The sequence below is a fragment of the Aythya marila genome, assembly GCF_965140915.1.
Source record: "Aythya marila genome assembly, chromosome: 1".
Classification (NCBI taxonomy): Eukaryota; Metazoa; Chordata; class Aves; order Anseriformes; family Anatidae; genus Aythya; species Aythya marila.
The window spans coordinates 103738269-103753286 of record NC_139042.1 but is presented as its reverse complement, the minus strand read 5'-3'; the positions used below and the strand labels follow the sequence as shown (position 1 = coordinate 103753286).

Sequence of the window (15018 nt, the reverse complement as noted above, 5' to 3'; positions counted from 1 at the left end):
GCAGCTAGCAGACACCACTTCTCATCAGGACCTACCTGATGGTGTTGGGATGCTACTCACATATTGGTAGGTCTTTCTCAGAAGAGTCTGAATGGCTTGGAGGACAAAATCCTACCTTCAAAAGTATTTGAACCTACCCAGGTGGGTGGCACTGGGATATCTGACAAGGGTCCTTCTCCCAGATGTCTGGCTTGCCTCCCACAAGAAACACTGCGTCTCACAGCCATCTGGTTCCTGTGGACTTTTGCAGTTTTCTAAATACTTTTGTAGCTTGAGGAAACACTTTTGGACTTGCTGCTTTTTAAAGAGAGCTTTGAGACTGCGTTCAAAGGCAGAATTCACCATCTCTGTAAATAACAAGTGCAGCTGAAGGATATACTGCCTGAAAACTTACTATGCCACCACTCAGGCCTGGGATGGCTACTTATAGTATCCCCACAAAGTAACCAAAGTTTACTTTATGTTCACAGAAGGATTTCAAGAGTACTCTTGAACCAATTTAGAAGCTCCAGCAACCAACCAAATACCTCTCTAACTAGAACCTTCTGGTTGTCTCAGCAAAGTACATCAGCTGTTTCCATCCCAGCCATGGTGGCAGAACACTAGCTGTGCTATAGGGCACGCTGTCAGGAAGTTATGCTGACAGTCTACAGCTTTTCTGCAGAAAAATAAAGGGCTGCCCATCTGCAGACCCAACTGATTAGCACCCTGTATGATAACTTCACATGCTTACAATGGGATTTGTGTGTTTAAGTTAAAACAGCCTACATATGTTTTGTGGGAGGCTATGCAATTAGCTGAAAAAATCACCTCACCAGTGGATTGTTATTTTCATAGACTTAATTTCAGTTAATGGGTTCAGCAGCTGTTTTCAGACCCTACCCACTGAAATGTAAATACGTCTCCTAACATATTAAGGAGAGTCAAACACACACCGGTATGTACTTAAGTTTCCTATTTTCTTGTTTTGCAGTGGAACACATATAGACCTGTACATCTCTTCATAAATGCCAACCCCTCTGAGACTGTCCAAGTGAGTAGTGAATTCACCCAAGAGGAACCATCAAGTACATCTTACAGAAGGGTGCCAGGGCCAAGGGGCTGAGCCGTAGCACAAGGACGCTGTAGCAAGGCTACAAAAAGATGCCAGGACTGCCACAGTACCTACCTCCACATCTCCGTTACATACAATGCAGACTGCTACGTCAGCCATTTCTTTGTAGGACTTGATTTTTTCAAAGTAGCAAGACAAACCACATCGTATAACTTAGGTTCTCTTTTTAAGTAGGGGAAGAGTCACACATGCAGAGTAATATTTATTTTGGCAAGGTCCATTTTGATAATTTTGTATATTTGAAATGACTGTATTTGTATTAAAAAAAAAAAAAAAAAAGTTTTGCAAATGAAGTAACAGTTGAGCTGAACAGTTCATGGCTACAGAAGGCAATGTATAGCACATGCATTTAGTAACAGGTACGTTCACACTATCAAGTACTGCTTGAACCTTTGACCTGAAAGAGCAAAACAGCAAAAGAAGGCTTACAACTCACTACCAAGCACCTACACACATCCAGTCAAAGTACTGAGACCTGGTTTGCACAAAAAAATAAATGAAAGTATGCAGTCTGGATAACAATTGTGCCTCATTCCAGCTAAGACCCTGCTTGGGACCATCAGCAAGCCAGCCCACCCACAGTGCTTCTCACAGCCCTTCCTCCTTTGCTCAGCTCATGATCTTTCATCTCCTGCCAGTGGTCAAATATTTGACATTGGCATACAGTCGACAGCAGACATTTTCCAACTGCTTTCCAGTCTGTTGATTGCAGTCTTCATACTTCCTCAGGCCCAGGACCCTTTCCAATGTCTCATGTGCTTAGTGCTTGGATGTGGCTCTTCGAAGCTCATGCTGGGGTTCCGCACTGCTTAATCTGGTCTTGAATCGCAAAACTACCATCAGTGCCAGGGGATAAACCATCTTCTGCAATTATCTTTTGCATATAACAATGGGAATAAACTGGCTGTTAGTGGCCATGGTGCAGTATACATGTGAAATATAGCTAAACATATTATGAATTTCCTACCGAGAAACACTTGATGAAAACATACACTAAATGTTTTCAAGTTGTTCACAATTATTTTTCTGACCTAGCCTGGATGCATGGGCTGGGGAAGCTTGTAGACAAGTTGGCACTCTCCATTAAAACACTTACTACTTTTACACAGAACAAAGCAAAGTGTCTGGAATTAAATTCTAAAAATAAATCAGAAAAAAAAAATGGTGGGGGGAAGAAGGCTGTGGGTAATGGCAGGTGAAATGGACAGAAGGTCTTGAAGAGTCAGTAAGTATGGCTATTGGTGTGAATTAAAAACATCAATGAGCCCCTGGCAGACACTGATAAAAGGTTTATTCAAAGAGCTGTGACCCAGCCTCCCCGTATCACTACCCTGTGAGACTGCCATAGGCACCAGTCCAGGGAGTCCACCACACCAAGCAGAGCAGGCCAGACAAACCACTCTGACTTCTGTGCTGATTTAGATGGGGCCCATGATCCTCACAAAAATACTCTGTCAGCCTTGGGAAGCTGCCTAGATAGGTTATAGTCACTTTATATCTTCCCCCTGCTCTGGTCCTTCTCCTATGTGCAAATTCAGTGCTCTAACCCTTCAAACTTGGCTACATAGAAGAGCTGCATTGTTTTAACCAGTCTAGTTTAGAGTAATGCTCCTGATGTTTGATGAAGTTACACCGGCATAAACTGGTTCAATATCGGAATGGCTCATTACAAACAGGTGTGAGAAATCAGTTATACTAGAAAACAGGGCGACTCAGTCTCCACTAATGATACAAATGCCTTAATTTGGGGTGGATGAGCAAGTATAAATACAAAAAGTGATAAAGTTTTCCAGGGGAAAATCAGTCTTTACACCAGGTCTTAACATGCTGCACAAAAACTCAGCTAGAAGAGACGAAAATGATAGAAACTGTTTTTGGACTTTTAAACTCTCTTTAAACAACAACAACAAAAAAGCAAAATTTTTGTTTGATGATCACTTTCCTAATTCAGAGGCAAATCAGATCCTTATTACTGAATAAAGAAACAAGAAGTTTCCATGTGGAGTAACAAGTTCCTGGACTTTGTTCTTGAATCTGTGCTCCTCATGCGCTGTGAGATCAAAGAGCTCTTTTATCCTGGGAGTTATCATTTCCCTAAAATATGTACTGAAAAGAGTGAGCAACAATACTTGTCAACATGTTCACCATGCAGGTAGTAAACAGAGTTGTGACCACACACACAGACGTACCCTTTAGGCCCTGATCCTTCATTCAGGTCTGCACGCAAACATTTATACTTGGATAAATATCAACAGCAACTCATATACAAGGTCAGACATAAGGCCACACAGATGAAATATCAAAATCTGTAACTATATATATATATAAAAAGATTAATGCGAAGTGTATGAAACAAAATTTTAAGTGAAATTTGTATTGGACTCCCTCACCCCTTCTTCGTGGTATACAAATACCATCTTCTGGCCGCAGCAGGGAATGCAAGAGAAGTGTAAAAAAGGTTAAAAATAGGTTTAATTTTCTTTTTTAAAAATTATTTATTTATTGTAACGACAACTTGGAATAAAGCCTGTGAGGGGAAAAAAATAATAATTATTATTTTAATTGTTGATTTTATTTTTTAATTATCTTAGTTATTAATTTTTAATTATTTTATTTTATTTTATTAACTATTATATTATAATTGTTTTTTATTTAGGATATTTTAATTATCCTACAGTTAGTAGTGGAGAAAGAATAAGTGCACATAGATTTATTGTGAAGAAATTCTTGTGAATTTATTGTGAAGAAATTCCATCTAGAAGTTCTTCCCAAAGGTCAAAGCTGTCACATCCTTCCAATACTCGCAGGGCGGGGAAGGATAAATGCAAAGCTTTGCTTTTACAAAGATCTTAATCAAATGTTACTTGCCTCAGCTGGATGCAGCTGCCCCAGTGGCCCAGAAAGTCCTTCTTACTGCATGTTCCCAAGATCAACCTGCTGAAGCCTGAAATGCTCGATGTAACAAAAAAGGAATGTGTCACTGGTATTTCTCAGAAGCATCAAGGAAAAGTGTTCACATCTCATTTAGGGCACATTAGTGGAATTTCAGAGAACCTGACAGCACTGTGTTGTTGTACTACAGCAACAACACCAAACCCTACTGAAAGCAGGTATTTGAATCAAGCACATCTCAGCAATGTATCCATGCATCTCCCATTTATATGGAGAGGACTACTTAATGCCACATTTTAGAAACTTAGCCAAGAGTCATTGTCACTCGCATAGGATTTTTTCTCCCCTCTCAAGTCTAATCAGATAAGAAGTGCTTACTAGTATATTGTACAATCTGTTTAGAAGTGATAAAATTGAATGTAACTTCTTATCTACTTCATGATTACATTCCCATAGTAAACAGACTTACTGCTAGACACTTGTCTGCCTTAAAATCCCATCTCCTGAAGTAGCAACTACATGATGATCTTGGGCTTTGGCTAAATAAATAAAACCAAATTTTATCAACAGTATATAACAAAGAACCCCCCTCCCCCCCCCAAACAAACAAACAAAAACCTAGAAAGCAAATAATTTTTAAAAAATCTGTTGTTCTTGGTGATTTTTAAGTCTCCCTCCGCATAACAAGAAGAAAGGAGGACTGGATGTGATTTTTTGGATGCCTGATATAGAGGATATAAAATAAGATACTTTAACACAGGTTCAACAGAATAAAACACTATGCACAAAAATCAGTGTAAAATCCACCACCACGTTTCCCCTAGACAATATGGAGAGGGAAAAAAAGAAGTCAAGAAGCAACAAAGGGTGCAGTTTATTACTGTTTCTGTGTAGGATGTTTGGCACACACACTTTTGAGACCTGAAGTAAGTATAATGGATTTTATCATAATCATGAGGGACAAAGCCTCCAACACTTCCAATCCACAGATGCCAGTAGGAGGTTATACACAGAGTAAAGGAACTGAGTCCCACAATAACATATCACCAAATCGTATAAAGTCACACTGAAACCTGTGGAAGATCCATCTCAATGAAGTAACAAAGAAGTACAGAACTTAAATAAGGACATCAAGGTTTAATCCTATGTAAAAGTGTTTTTGCTACATATGCATCAGGGCTAGAGCAGCATATACTCCTAGATTTTCCTCACAGCAAGCTGAAAGTTGATTTCACAAAGGCAGCATTTTCTGCATCTATTAGCTGTGTAATGTGATTTTTCTTCTCCTAAATAAACAAGCAAACACACAAAACGAGAAACATAATTCCTATCCAGATAGACAGGAAGAGTTTTTTGTTGCTTCTCAGCTCACTTATTACAGGAACGGGGAAGAAGAAACCTTCTGAAGTCAAATTTTATTGTACAAGTTTTTGAAAACACTGAATAACTTAATGTGACAACGTGAACACGTTTGTTACAAAAATTTGTTCTTATAAACCCTACATTGTATCAAACCGTTAAATAATCACCACATATTCCTGTATGTTTGCTTGCCATATATCTTAAATTCCATGCGTTCACATCATGTCTTAAGCTATAGCTAAATGCTGCATTTTCCAAGAGAATTAATCTTTGTTTAATGGTTATTAGCTCTCTCCAGTCTCTGTGTCTCTCGTGGACAGCAAGAACAGAAATACGACGATGACCACAGAAGGAAGAAGTTTATGACACACTCTGATTTTTAGTCTTGCACCTACAACAAAGCCATGTCTAGTCCCATAATCTTGCCAGCCTGCACATCAGATCAGAGGTGGGTGAGAGAGCTATGGAGGAGCGAGTGGGAAGTCTGTTCTCATATGTCTACTGGCAAAAGCAAGAGAAGTCTAGATTCCACAGAAAATGCAAATGGCAGTTTGTCTTCTGTCAGGTTAATGTTCTATCCCACAGGCTTTCATGTGCAAAACCTCTATTTACCTAACCAGGAGTTGCACAGAGATCTTGCCAAATGTGCTCCTTGTTACTACCTTGGTGTATGGCTTGGAATCTCTGTAAATACCGGGGTATGATTCAAGATTCCCTGGAGGTGGGGGATTAATGGGCTGTCCCATTTCCACGTGGTTATCAAAGGTATGTTGTTAAAGGCAGAGGTTTCTTATCTGCAAAATATTAAAATAAATGGTTACACTAAGCATCAGATACAGACAAGCCACACCCTCAGCAGTTAGATATCCATCAACAGCACTTTAAGATGTCGTCTCATCAACACTTAGAAAACAACTATTAATTATTTTTATACTAAAGCCCACAGTAGTAAAATTATGGCAGAGCATAAACAAGAGACAAAATTACTGAATTCCCACTGTTCCAAACCAGTTCCATAAATAGTACAAAAGTAAGCACTGACCAGAAAGAAGTATTTTCACCAGGCTCAAACCTTGGTCTTCGTTAAGAATACAAGAGAAAGTCCCATAGCTAGACTATCTTAAGTGCAATCATTATAGATCCAGCTGTCTACACTACAGGGCTGTCTGCAGAAACACTTCTTTATTGAAAACTAGCTCCATCCAAAGCTTATGCACACAGATTTACCCCACTGAGCAGGCAGGTAAAATGCTGTCTGTACTATGAAGTTCCCCCAAAGGCCCTCAAGACCAGTTCCACTACAGTCTGCCTGTCAGTAATGCTCGAGTTTACAAACAGTAAAAAAAAAAAAAAAAAAAAAAAAAAAAAAAAAAAAAAAAAAAAAAAGGAAGATCAGCAGCAAACCTTCTGTTTGACTCCAGCATGGAATCACAATGCCAGCCCTACAAGTCTAAAAGTCTAATCCTTAGAGAGTACAGATAAACGGTGACAGAGAGATACATATTCTTCCCTCAAATACCTATCAATTTCAGGGATAAATTTTTAGTGTGGCTTGTATTTGGTGCCAACATTTAGAGAATAACGAAATCCTTCCCCATGATGTGAAGTAGATCCACCCAGAGTGCAAATATTTATAGCTCACAGTAAGCTTACACAGTATTAGTTTAATAAAGATGACAAAACCACAGCAGTATATTGAACCTATCAAGAAAACCAGTTTTGTCTTTCTATAGAATGCAGGACTTCAGGAAATAAAAGTTAAAAGCAGTTGGCCCGTAAACTAAGTTACACCAGCAAATTAGCGATCATGGACAAAATGCTCGGCAGTAACTAATTCCTATTGAATGAATCAGACAAACACTGATAGCCAGACACAGATAAACAAAGAGCAAGGAACGTGACTTTTTTTTTTTTAATGGATGATTTCTGTCAATAATTTTGTCAATAAAGATGCAAAACACTTATAATAATTTAGCAGAAGGAGCAAAGTTAGGCTTCTGAACAGCTTGAAAGATCAAGACGACATCAGTACAAGAAAAAAAAAAAAGAAAAAAAAAGAAAAAAAAAAAGACATCATTATGTAAAACTTCCTAAATGCTCAACTAAGTGAAATTCAGTTAGACTTGTACTTAATTTTGGCATAGAATGACAAGAACTATACTGAATTCAAAAACATTTCAGACCAACAAACTTGAAAATGACTATCATCTGACTGAATGTATGCACAAAAGACAAAAAGAATCATTATTACATCAAGTAACCATAATTTCTTCTCAAGCACAATTTCCACACAGTGGAGTGCATATCTCTTGCCCTTCAGTCAAAAACCAAAAAGCAAGCAAGCTGAATATAACCAAACTCATGCACCATGACAAATCAAAACTGCTAAACATAAGATGTATGGAATAACAAGGAAAAATGATTAAAAATATTTATTATATAAACAATTGTAAGAAATGCTCTACGAGGCAAATTGGATTGCATGATCCTTGAGGCAAAAGCCATCCTTGATATTGTACAAATATATGAAACAATGGTAGGCATCGTGCACTGTATATTTGTACAATGCCTAATGTTATAAAACCAGTTTTAAATAATACACCTGCTGTGAGCTTAAGTATCTCCAAGTGTAGAACTGACAAAAGCACAATGAAAGAACATATTTTTTTATTAAGAAATTACACAATTACCTCCTTTGTCTCAACAAGTAGTCATAATACAAGCAATGGCAAATTTTAATTTCAAACTGCTGAGAATATTATCTTGATGAAGCAGATTTGCTTTGAACAGCAGAACCATAGCCCAATAAAACCCGACTTAAGGCTAAATCCTGATTTCATTAACCTGCTTCACCCTTTCTCACCCCCAAATCCTAACATCCAGCCCCCAGGGAATCAGAATTTCATTCTCAGTGAACAGAAGTTGCCAGGGATAACTCTGCAAGTTCTAAGGATTTCTCTGCACTGAAAGCAGAACCAGGACCTTATTATAGAAAAGATGAACCACAACGGATTTTAGCTAGGTAGTGGAATGAGCACAGAGCTCAGCACAGCAAAGCAAGCACTAACAGCCAGCCCATCTAACAGCAAGGCACTGCACCTACCAGTGCTTTTACTAGAGAATTTTGAAACACATCGGGGTGTACCTAGACTATTTCCCCCCACAGATTATAAAATGTAATTACACAAACACAGTACATACAAAAGCGGATGCTTTTCAAGGAAGATTCATAGAATCATTAAGGTTGGAGAAGACCTCCAAGATCATCTGCTGCAATTCGTAATAAAAACAGCCAAATACATAAATAGCAATGAGGAAACCAGAAAGCATTTAACACTCAGAGGAGTCACTTCTAGAACCTGTAGTGATACTTTATGACAGGCACATACATAATATCAGAAACCTGAAAGGTTTGAATATGCAAAAGAACTGCCAAATTTGATACGAATTTCCAGAACCACTCGCAGCCTTTCCTGTCCTGAGAAGATGGCATTGTGTTTTTTGTTTTTTGTTTTTTTTTTTTTTTTCTCTGTACTCTGCATAAGCTACTGATGTTGTGTTAGGGGACACCTTTGTGTTACCAAGTATATACTGAAGGAATCCAATGTCGGGTACTCAGCAATGGCTGACATTACAGAAACAGCTGTCACCAAATAACATCCAGGTTTCAAATCTGAAAATTATTTGCCTGTTCAGGAAGTTGCACCTCATTAACTCACTATCTCTCCCTAAGCCAAGAACCCCCAAGGAAATGGTTCTTACTTCTCCAAGAGCTTTTCAACTGCTGTTAGAGCTGGAGAGAGATAACTAACTTTTTCAGTCACTCATCACATACTCCAGTTCTACCTTTGTTTGCATTTTTCAGGTGGCAGGAGGAGCTACCTTGATTTTTGTGAATTTTTGAACAGCAGCATGAGCAAGAATAGTAGTCAAAGCTACATGTGAGGCAATGTGCCATGTCAAAACTAGCAAAAAATAAAATCTCACACAGCAAAGACACTGACACTGGAAGGACAGCATCACCTTCCATTTCTGTTTTTTTCCATCTTGTCAGAAAGGACTGTGAATGCTAGGACTTTCAATATTTTTGATTTCAACCTATAGAAATCAGTGGCATATGGAAGAGCTTTCCATTTGCTACTAGAGCTTATTCAAAAAATTCCTCTGAATAACAGCTGTACTCAAACTGTGCTTCAGAGGTTTCATACTCTTAGAACAAGAAGTCTCGTTCCTGTCAGCTTTCTTAACTCGAATGTTATAATACTTGTTTTTAAGGAGGAGTAATTCCAGAACAGCCATATATTGATGGAGGAGGAAGGAGACTCCTAAAAGCAATTTGCATTTTATTAAAAACTCAATTAAATACCAGGCAGAGTCCAATTGCGGAACATTAAGTAAAGCTAAATATACTTTCTGTGAGATTTCTGTGACACCCTGCATCCCCTCCTTTCCAATTTACTCCCTAGCTGATGTATCAGACCGAACAGTAAAATTTACTCCCTAACTGATGTATTAGATGAAAGAATTAAATAATATTTAGACTGCCTAGCTGATGCATCAGAGTAAACTGATAGAACATAGCGTATCATGTGGAACTATCCGAATTTCAAATTGCTAACAGTCGTAATGCATTGCTACGGGGAAGTGGTTGAGTCACCCTCCCTGGAGGTCTTCAAAAGACGTTTAGATGTAGAGCCTAGTGATATGGGTTAGCGGAGGGCTGGTTAGCGTTAGGTCAGAGGTTGGACTGGGTGATCTTGGAGGTCTCTTCCAACCTGGGTGATTCTGTGAGTTAACAGTGCACCTAATAAGGGTGCTCTTTAATAGGTGCCGTGGCCATGTGGTGTCCTTGAAAGTGCATTTTGTGGGACGTATGGCTTTCTCACGAACATTAGCTTCTACAGTTGGTGTGAATGCAATCATGGGTGAACCCATGGCTGTGGTGGTATAAAATAGTTGAGTTTGGGACAGAGTTTGTGCTCGTTTTACGACGTGTGGGATCCCCGGCGCAGCTTCTCCCACCACACAAAACACACCACCAAGCGGCGGTTCTTCGAGACAACACAGAAGACACAATTACGGGATTATTTTATTTTTTTTAAAGGGCAATTTTTTTAATGCTAAGCAGTGAAGGAGCCACAGCTCCCTCCCCTCCCCTCTCCCGCTCCCCGCCATTTCCCCTCCCCGGGGGCGGGGCGAGGCGCTGACATGGCGGCGCCCGGGGAGCTCCCCCGGCCGCGGGTCACGTGACGCCGCCCGGGCGCGCGCTCCCGCCGGTGCCCTCCCCTCCCCTCCCCTCCCGCCGGTGCCGTGCCGCCATCCCGGCGTGCCGCGCGCGGCCTGGGGGCGCCGCCATCCCGCGGGGGAGCTGACGGGGCCCTGCCCGCCGCACCGGGAGGCGGGAAGCAGCAGGAGGAAGAGGAGGAGGAGGAGGAGGAGGAGGAGGAGGAGGAGGAGAGGGAGAGGGGGGGGCCGCCCAACGGCCATGCCCGCGCGCAGCCCCTGAGCGGCGCCCGGTCGCCCCTCCCCTCCCCCCCCCGCGCGGCCGCCCGCCCGCCCGCAGCAGCCAGCCGCCAACATGGAGGCCGTGAACGCCTTCAACCAGGAGGTGGGAGCCGGGGGGCGGCGGGGAGGAGGAGGAGGAGGAGGAGGAGGAGGGAGGGAGGAAGGAAGGAGGGAGGGAGCGGGGGCCCGGCCGCCATCGCTGTGTGTGTGTGGGGGGGGTGCCCCCCCGATCCCTTCCCTTCCCCTCAGCGCTCGGTTTCCGGCTCTGGGCCGCGCGGGCCCGGCCCGCGGCCTGCGCTGGGGAAGGGCCCGGTAACGCCCGGCCGGCGGCCTGCGGGGCTGGGGGAGCGCGGGGAGGGGGGAGGCCGGCAGGGAGGGACGGGGAGAGGGCACGGCGCCGGCGGGCCGCGACACGGTGCGCCGTCAGGGGCTGGGAGCCCGCTCCCCGCACGGACACAGGGCCCCCGCCGGCCTCTGGGGGCTCCTTGTGGTGCTCTCCACGGCCAGGTTTTGTTCCCAAGCCGTGTGGAACAAGATGGACAACGGCCGGCTCGGCGGGCTGTGTGAGGCAGCGCTCCGGCCCCTCATCGATAAACTTTTCGGCCTAAGGCAGCTCCTGGCTGCACCGCGCTCGGCAGATCTGACTGCTGCGGGTCAGGTGTGGGCGACAAAGCACGGCCGTCTGCCTCGCGAACAGCCGGCTAAAAGTAAGGCAGGACCTCTCCCGCAGCGGGGAGCGCGTCCTGAAGGTTGCCGAGCGTGTTTGCCGAACGGAATGGAGAAAAATGGCAGGCTCCCCTCATGTGATGAAGTCACGCTGTGTAAAGTTCACTCCCTGCAACTGCTTGTCACACACACTCGGCCGAAAATCCACTCCTTGTTAAACAAAATGCGTATATTTAACAGCACAAAGTGAGAAATGGAGAGCACGGGTGTCCTGTGAACAATTTTTTTCATTTGTGCACGTTACGTGTTGAACCAGGCGTACAAAAAAGTGTACAAAAACCCTTCCCAAATAATTTAGAGCAGAATGGCACACGTGCTGCATCTCCGGTTTGCATGCAGAAATTTTGTTAGCTGACTAAATATAAGCAAATTCTAGCAGCTGATCACTTCTACCTCCTTCATTTCAGCATGTTTCTACCTGATAAAACCTAATGGTACAGTGCTTCGTGCTTCTCATACAATAAAAACCACTTTTTTTTTTTTTTTTTTTTTTTGCTGATTTGGGGGTGAAAGCATGTGCGACTTTAGAGTCGACATCCATGTGCCTTGGTATTCTGTGACTAACCTCAGTTTCAGAAATAAATAGGCATGTTTTAATTAATGCATCCTCCTTTCAGATGAAGCAAAAGCATAATTATTTTGTTCGATACAATCAGAAATTTATTGTGTAATTTATTGTGTAAGCTGAAAGGTATTGAAACGCTGGATTTTATTTCAGTGTCAGTTATGGAGAAGAAAACCACTTGGAAGAACTCCTCTTCTGCAATCACTTGCACGTATGAGTGGCTCCATAGGACTGCTTGTGCATAGCATGTTAATAAATCTATTTTTTTTTTTTTTTATAATTACTGTGCTGTACTTGCAAGGTGTGTTTATGGTGTTAGCTAAGGACATAAAGTTTTTCAGCTGTCCTTTTAGCTTTACAGAACGTATGCTGCCTGAAACTGCACCCAAAACAATGCAGATTAAAATAAAGTTCGAGACACCTCATGCTTTTTTTGAGGAGGGAAGGATTTACTTCAAACACTGTTCCTTTTCTGGGTTTTCTCACTGAAAGCGGAGGAAGGGCAGTTTTACAAAAACTGTCAATGTTCTCACAGGGTGGTGGGGATGGGGCAGGCTGGCGAGTGTGTGAGGACTCATTTTGTCTGTAGGACTGGACTAAAATGCATGGATGATGTAAGGACTGCAGAGGTATTAGTCTGTGCTAACCAAATAATTATTTTATTGAGAGTAAAACAGTTTCAACAACAAAGATCAGGGTTGTCCCCAAATACCCTGTAGGTCAAGGATTCCTCAACTTACGGTCTGACAGTTGTACAATACCATTGTAGAAAGGGACTTGTGGTTTTATAATGGCAACTTCAACTGCAGCAGCCGTGGGTTTGCTTCTGGACTTGCCGTGTATGCTGGAGGGGAGGCATTTCCAGCTTTGCTGTCCCTTCTGGGGTGGAGGTGGCAGCTGCCGGATCTCAGCCATTCTGAGTGCCAGCAGAGACGTGCGCTACTGCTTCAGGTGGTCTTACGATCTTTTGGGATTTGGGGGGCAAGTTTGGTGATTAGTGACTTCTGAAATGGTGGGAGGTCCAAGCTCAAGTCATGTAAATTAGGCATCCTCTGGGCTGTTACATTGGTCTCCTCCTCTCAAAAAAGGGAAAAGCACCAGCAACATCCTTATTAATGCAATTTGTACTGTTTGCTTTGCCTGAAGCTGGTCACCCGGTCCTGTACGAATCATTCCTCGTTTTGGCTGACTCTGGTTTCGCTCAGAAGTTCAGGTTTTGGCCTATGAGTTACAGGCTTCTGACTGTATACGATCATGTTGCAGTGAAGTAACAAGTTTCTGCCTGTCAGCTAATTGTGATAAGTATGCGATCTTAGCTGCCCATCTGAATCGGGAGGTGAAACTTCAATACAGAGCTCTGAGCTTGCATGTTGTGCTTAGCAATTGTGGCAAGCTACAAAAGAACACTCCGAGTCCATTCGTTTGGCTCTGGTGAGGGGTGGTAACTTACAGGGGTTGCGCAATTTGATCGTGTTTGATCGAGTTGCCCATTCCTTCAAGTCCTGTTCTGTGTACCTCTGTTTTGAATGCAGGCTTACCTGTCAGTGTGCCTCTAAAACTCTAATTTTTATAATGAGCGGGCACATTTTTTTGTATTCAGTGGACACGTTTGCTGCTTTGCTTTTATCCATCTGCACTCCGAGCAGGTATTACTGACTGAATAGGTAGGATTTGACAGTTATGTAGTACAGTATATTTTCCCCGAGGAAATTAGTTCAAAATGTGTCTTGGAAGAATGAGTTAGAATTCGTGTATTTTTTGATGTATATGGTTTGTTACATTAACAGCGCGGTGTAAGTAAATCACAAAAGGTAATTTGATAATGGTACAAAACTTAGATCCGTCTTTAAGAAAGCAAGTGAGTATTTTTCTAAAACAATAAAAACACATCTGCCACGGTTCCTGAATGTTTTAATCCTTGTCGTGTTTGAATTTAGGGGATATATGTTTCCCTTTCATTACTCTGAAAAAATTGGAGCCTAAGGGTTATAAAAGTCTGAGACCAGAAGTAGAGATTTCTTTACAGTCTTGGTGGAAGTGGGATAAAGCCAAGTCTGCTATTTTGTAATCTTATATTTGTATTGAGTAATGCAATATGTTCATTTAATCATATGTCTCAGGTTGGGAGCAGGTAATCTCGACCACTACAACAGCTGATAGCCCCCTAGATCACAAACGGAATAGATACTTTGTGGGCAGCTCATTTTAAGTTCCAGTTGCAGCTTTCTTCTTTACCATTTATCTTTAGTCAGTGAACCAGTCAGTTGTATTTTTGTTCCGTACAGCTATCTTTCGCTGGTGGTAGACAACCTTTTGCATGTTCTGTTACAATCCCCTTCCCCCAATTGTTTTCTTCTTCATTTTGCCATTGCCAGCAAGCTCCATCTCCCTCTGTGAAGAGGGAGGCATTCAAAGGTTTTAGCTCTGGTGAGCGAGGTGTGGGTAACCTGCATTCTCTGTTGCTCCCTCTTCTTCCCCTCCCCACCCCAGTGCCTGCAGACTGAGGTTAGTCGGTTTCATAGTGGTTCTTCGGCAATTTACTGAAACTCACCAGTCCTGGTTAGATTCCCTCTGATGTAAGGCAAAGCAGGAAGAACACAGCTGCCAATATCTGTGGTTGGAGGAAAGACAAAGGTCCCAGTCTTCTGTGCATTTTGCATCCCCCTTTGTCTCTCTCAGAAAACAGTGAAACCTTCTGCAGCTGACTAAAATATGTCCTATGTTCCAGAAGGTGCTATAGGATGTATTTTTAAGTGAGCATTGTCTTCCACATGTCCTGAGAGAGCCGCTCAAGCAGCCCTTCAAATGATGCTTGGATGGTGTAGAGGGCAAGAAGGGTAAGAGAGTGCTTCTA

At 42.3% G+C, this 15018-nt stretch overlaps 1 protein-coding gene across 1 annotated transcript in view; it reads left to right on the top strand.

Annotated features, from left to right (window-relative positions):
- The first annotated feature begins 10674 nt into the window (after positions 1-10674).
- Positions 10675-15018, top strand: part of SCAF4 (SR-related CTD associated factor 4) — a 47290-nt gene continuing 42946 nt past the window's right edge. The window contains exon 1 of the mRNA XM_082754188.1: positions 10675-10976. Within this exon, the coding sequence (XP_082610314.1) occupies positions 10947-10976 (30 nt within the window). The 5' untranslated portion in view covers positions 10675-10946. The remainder of the gene's footprint in view (positions 10977-15018) is intronic.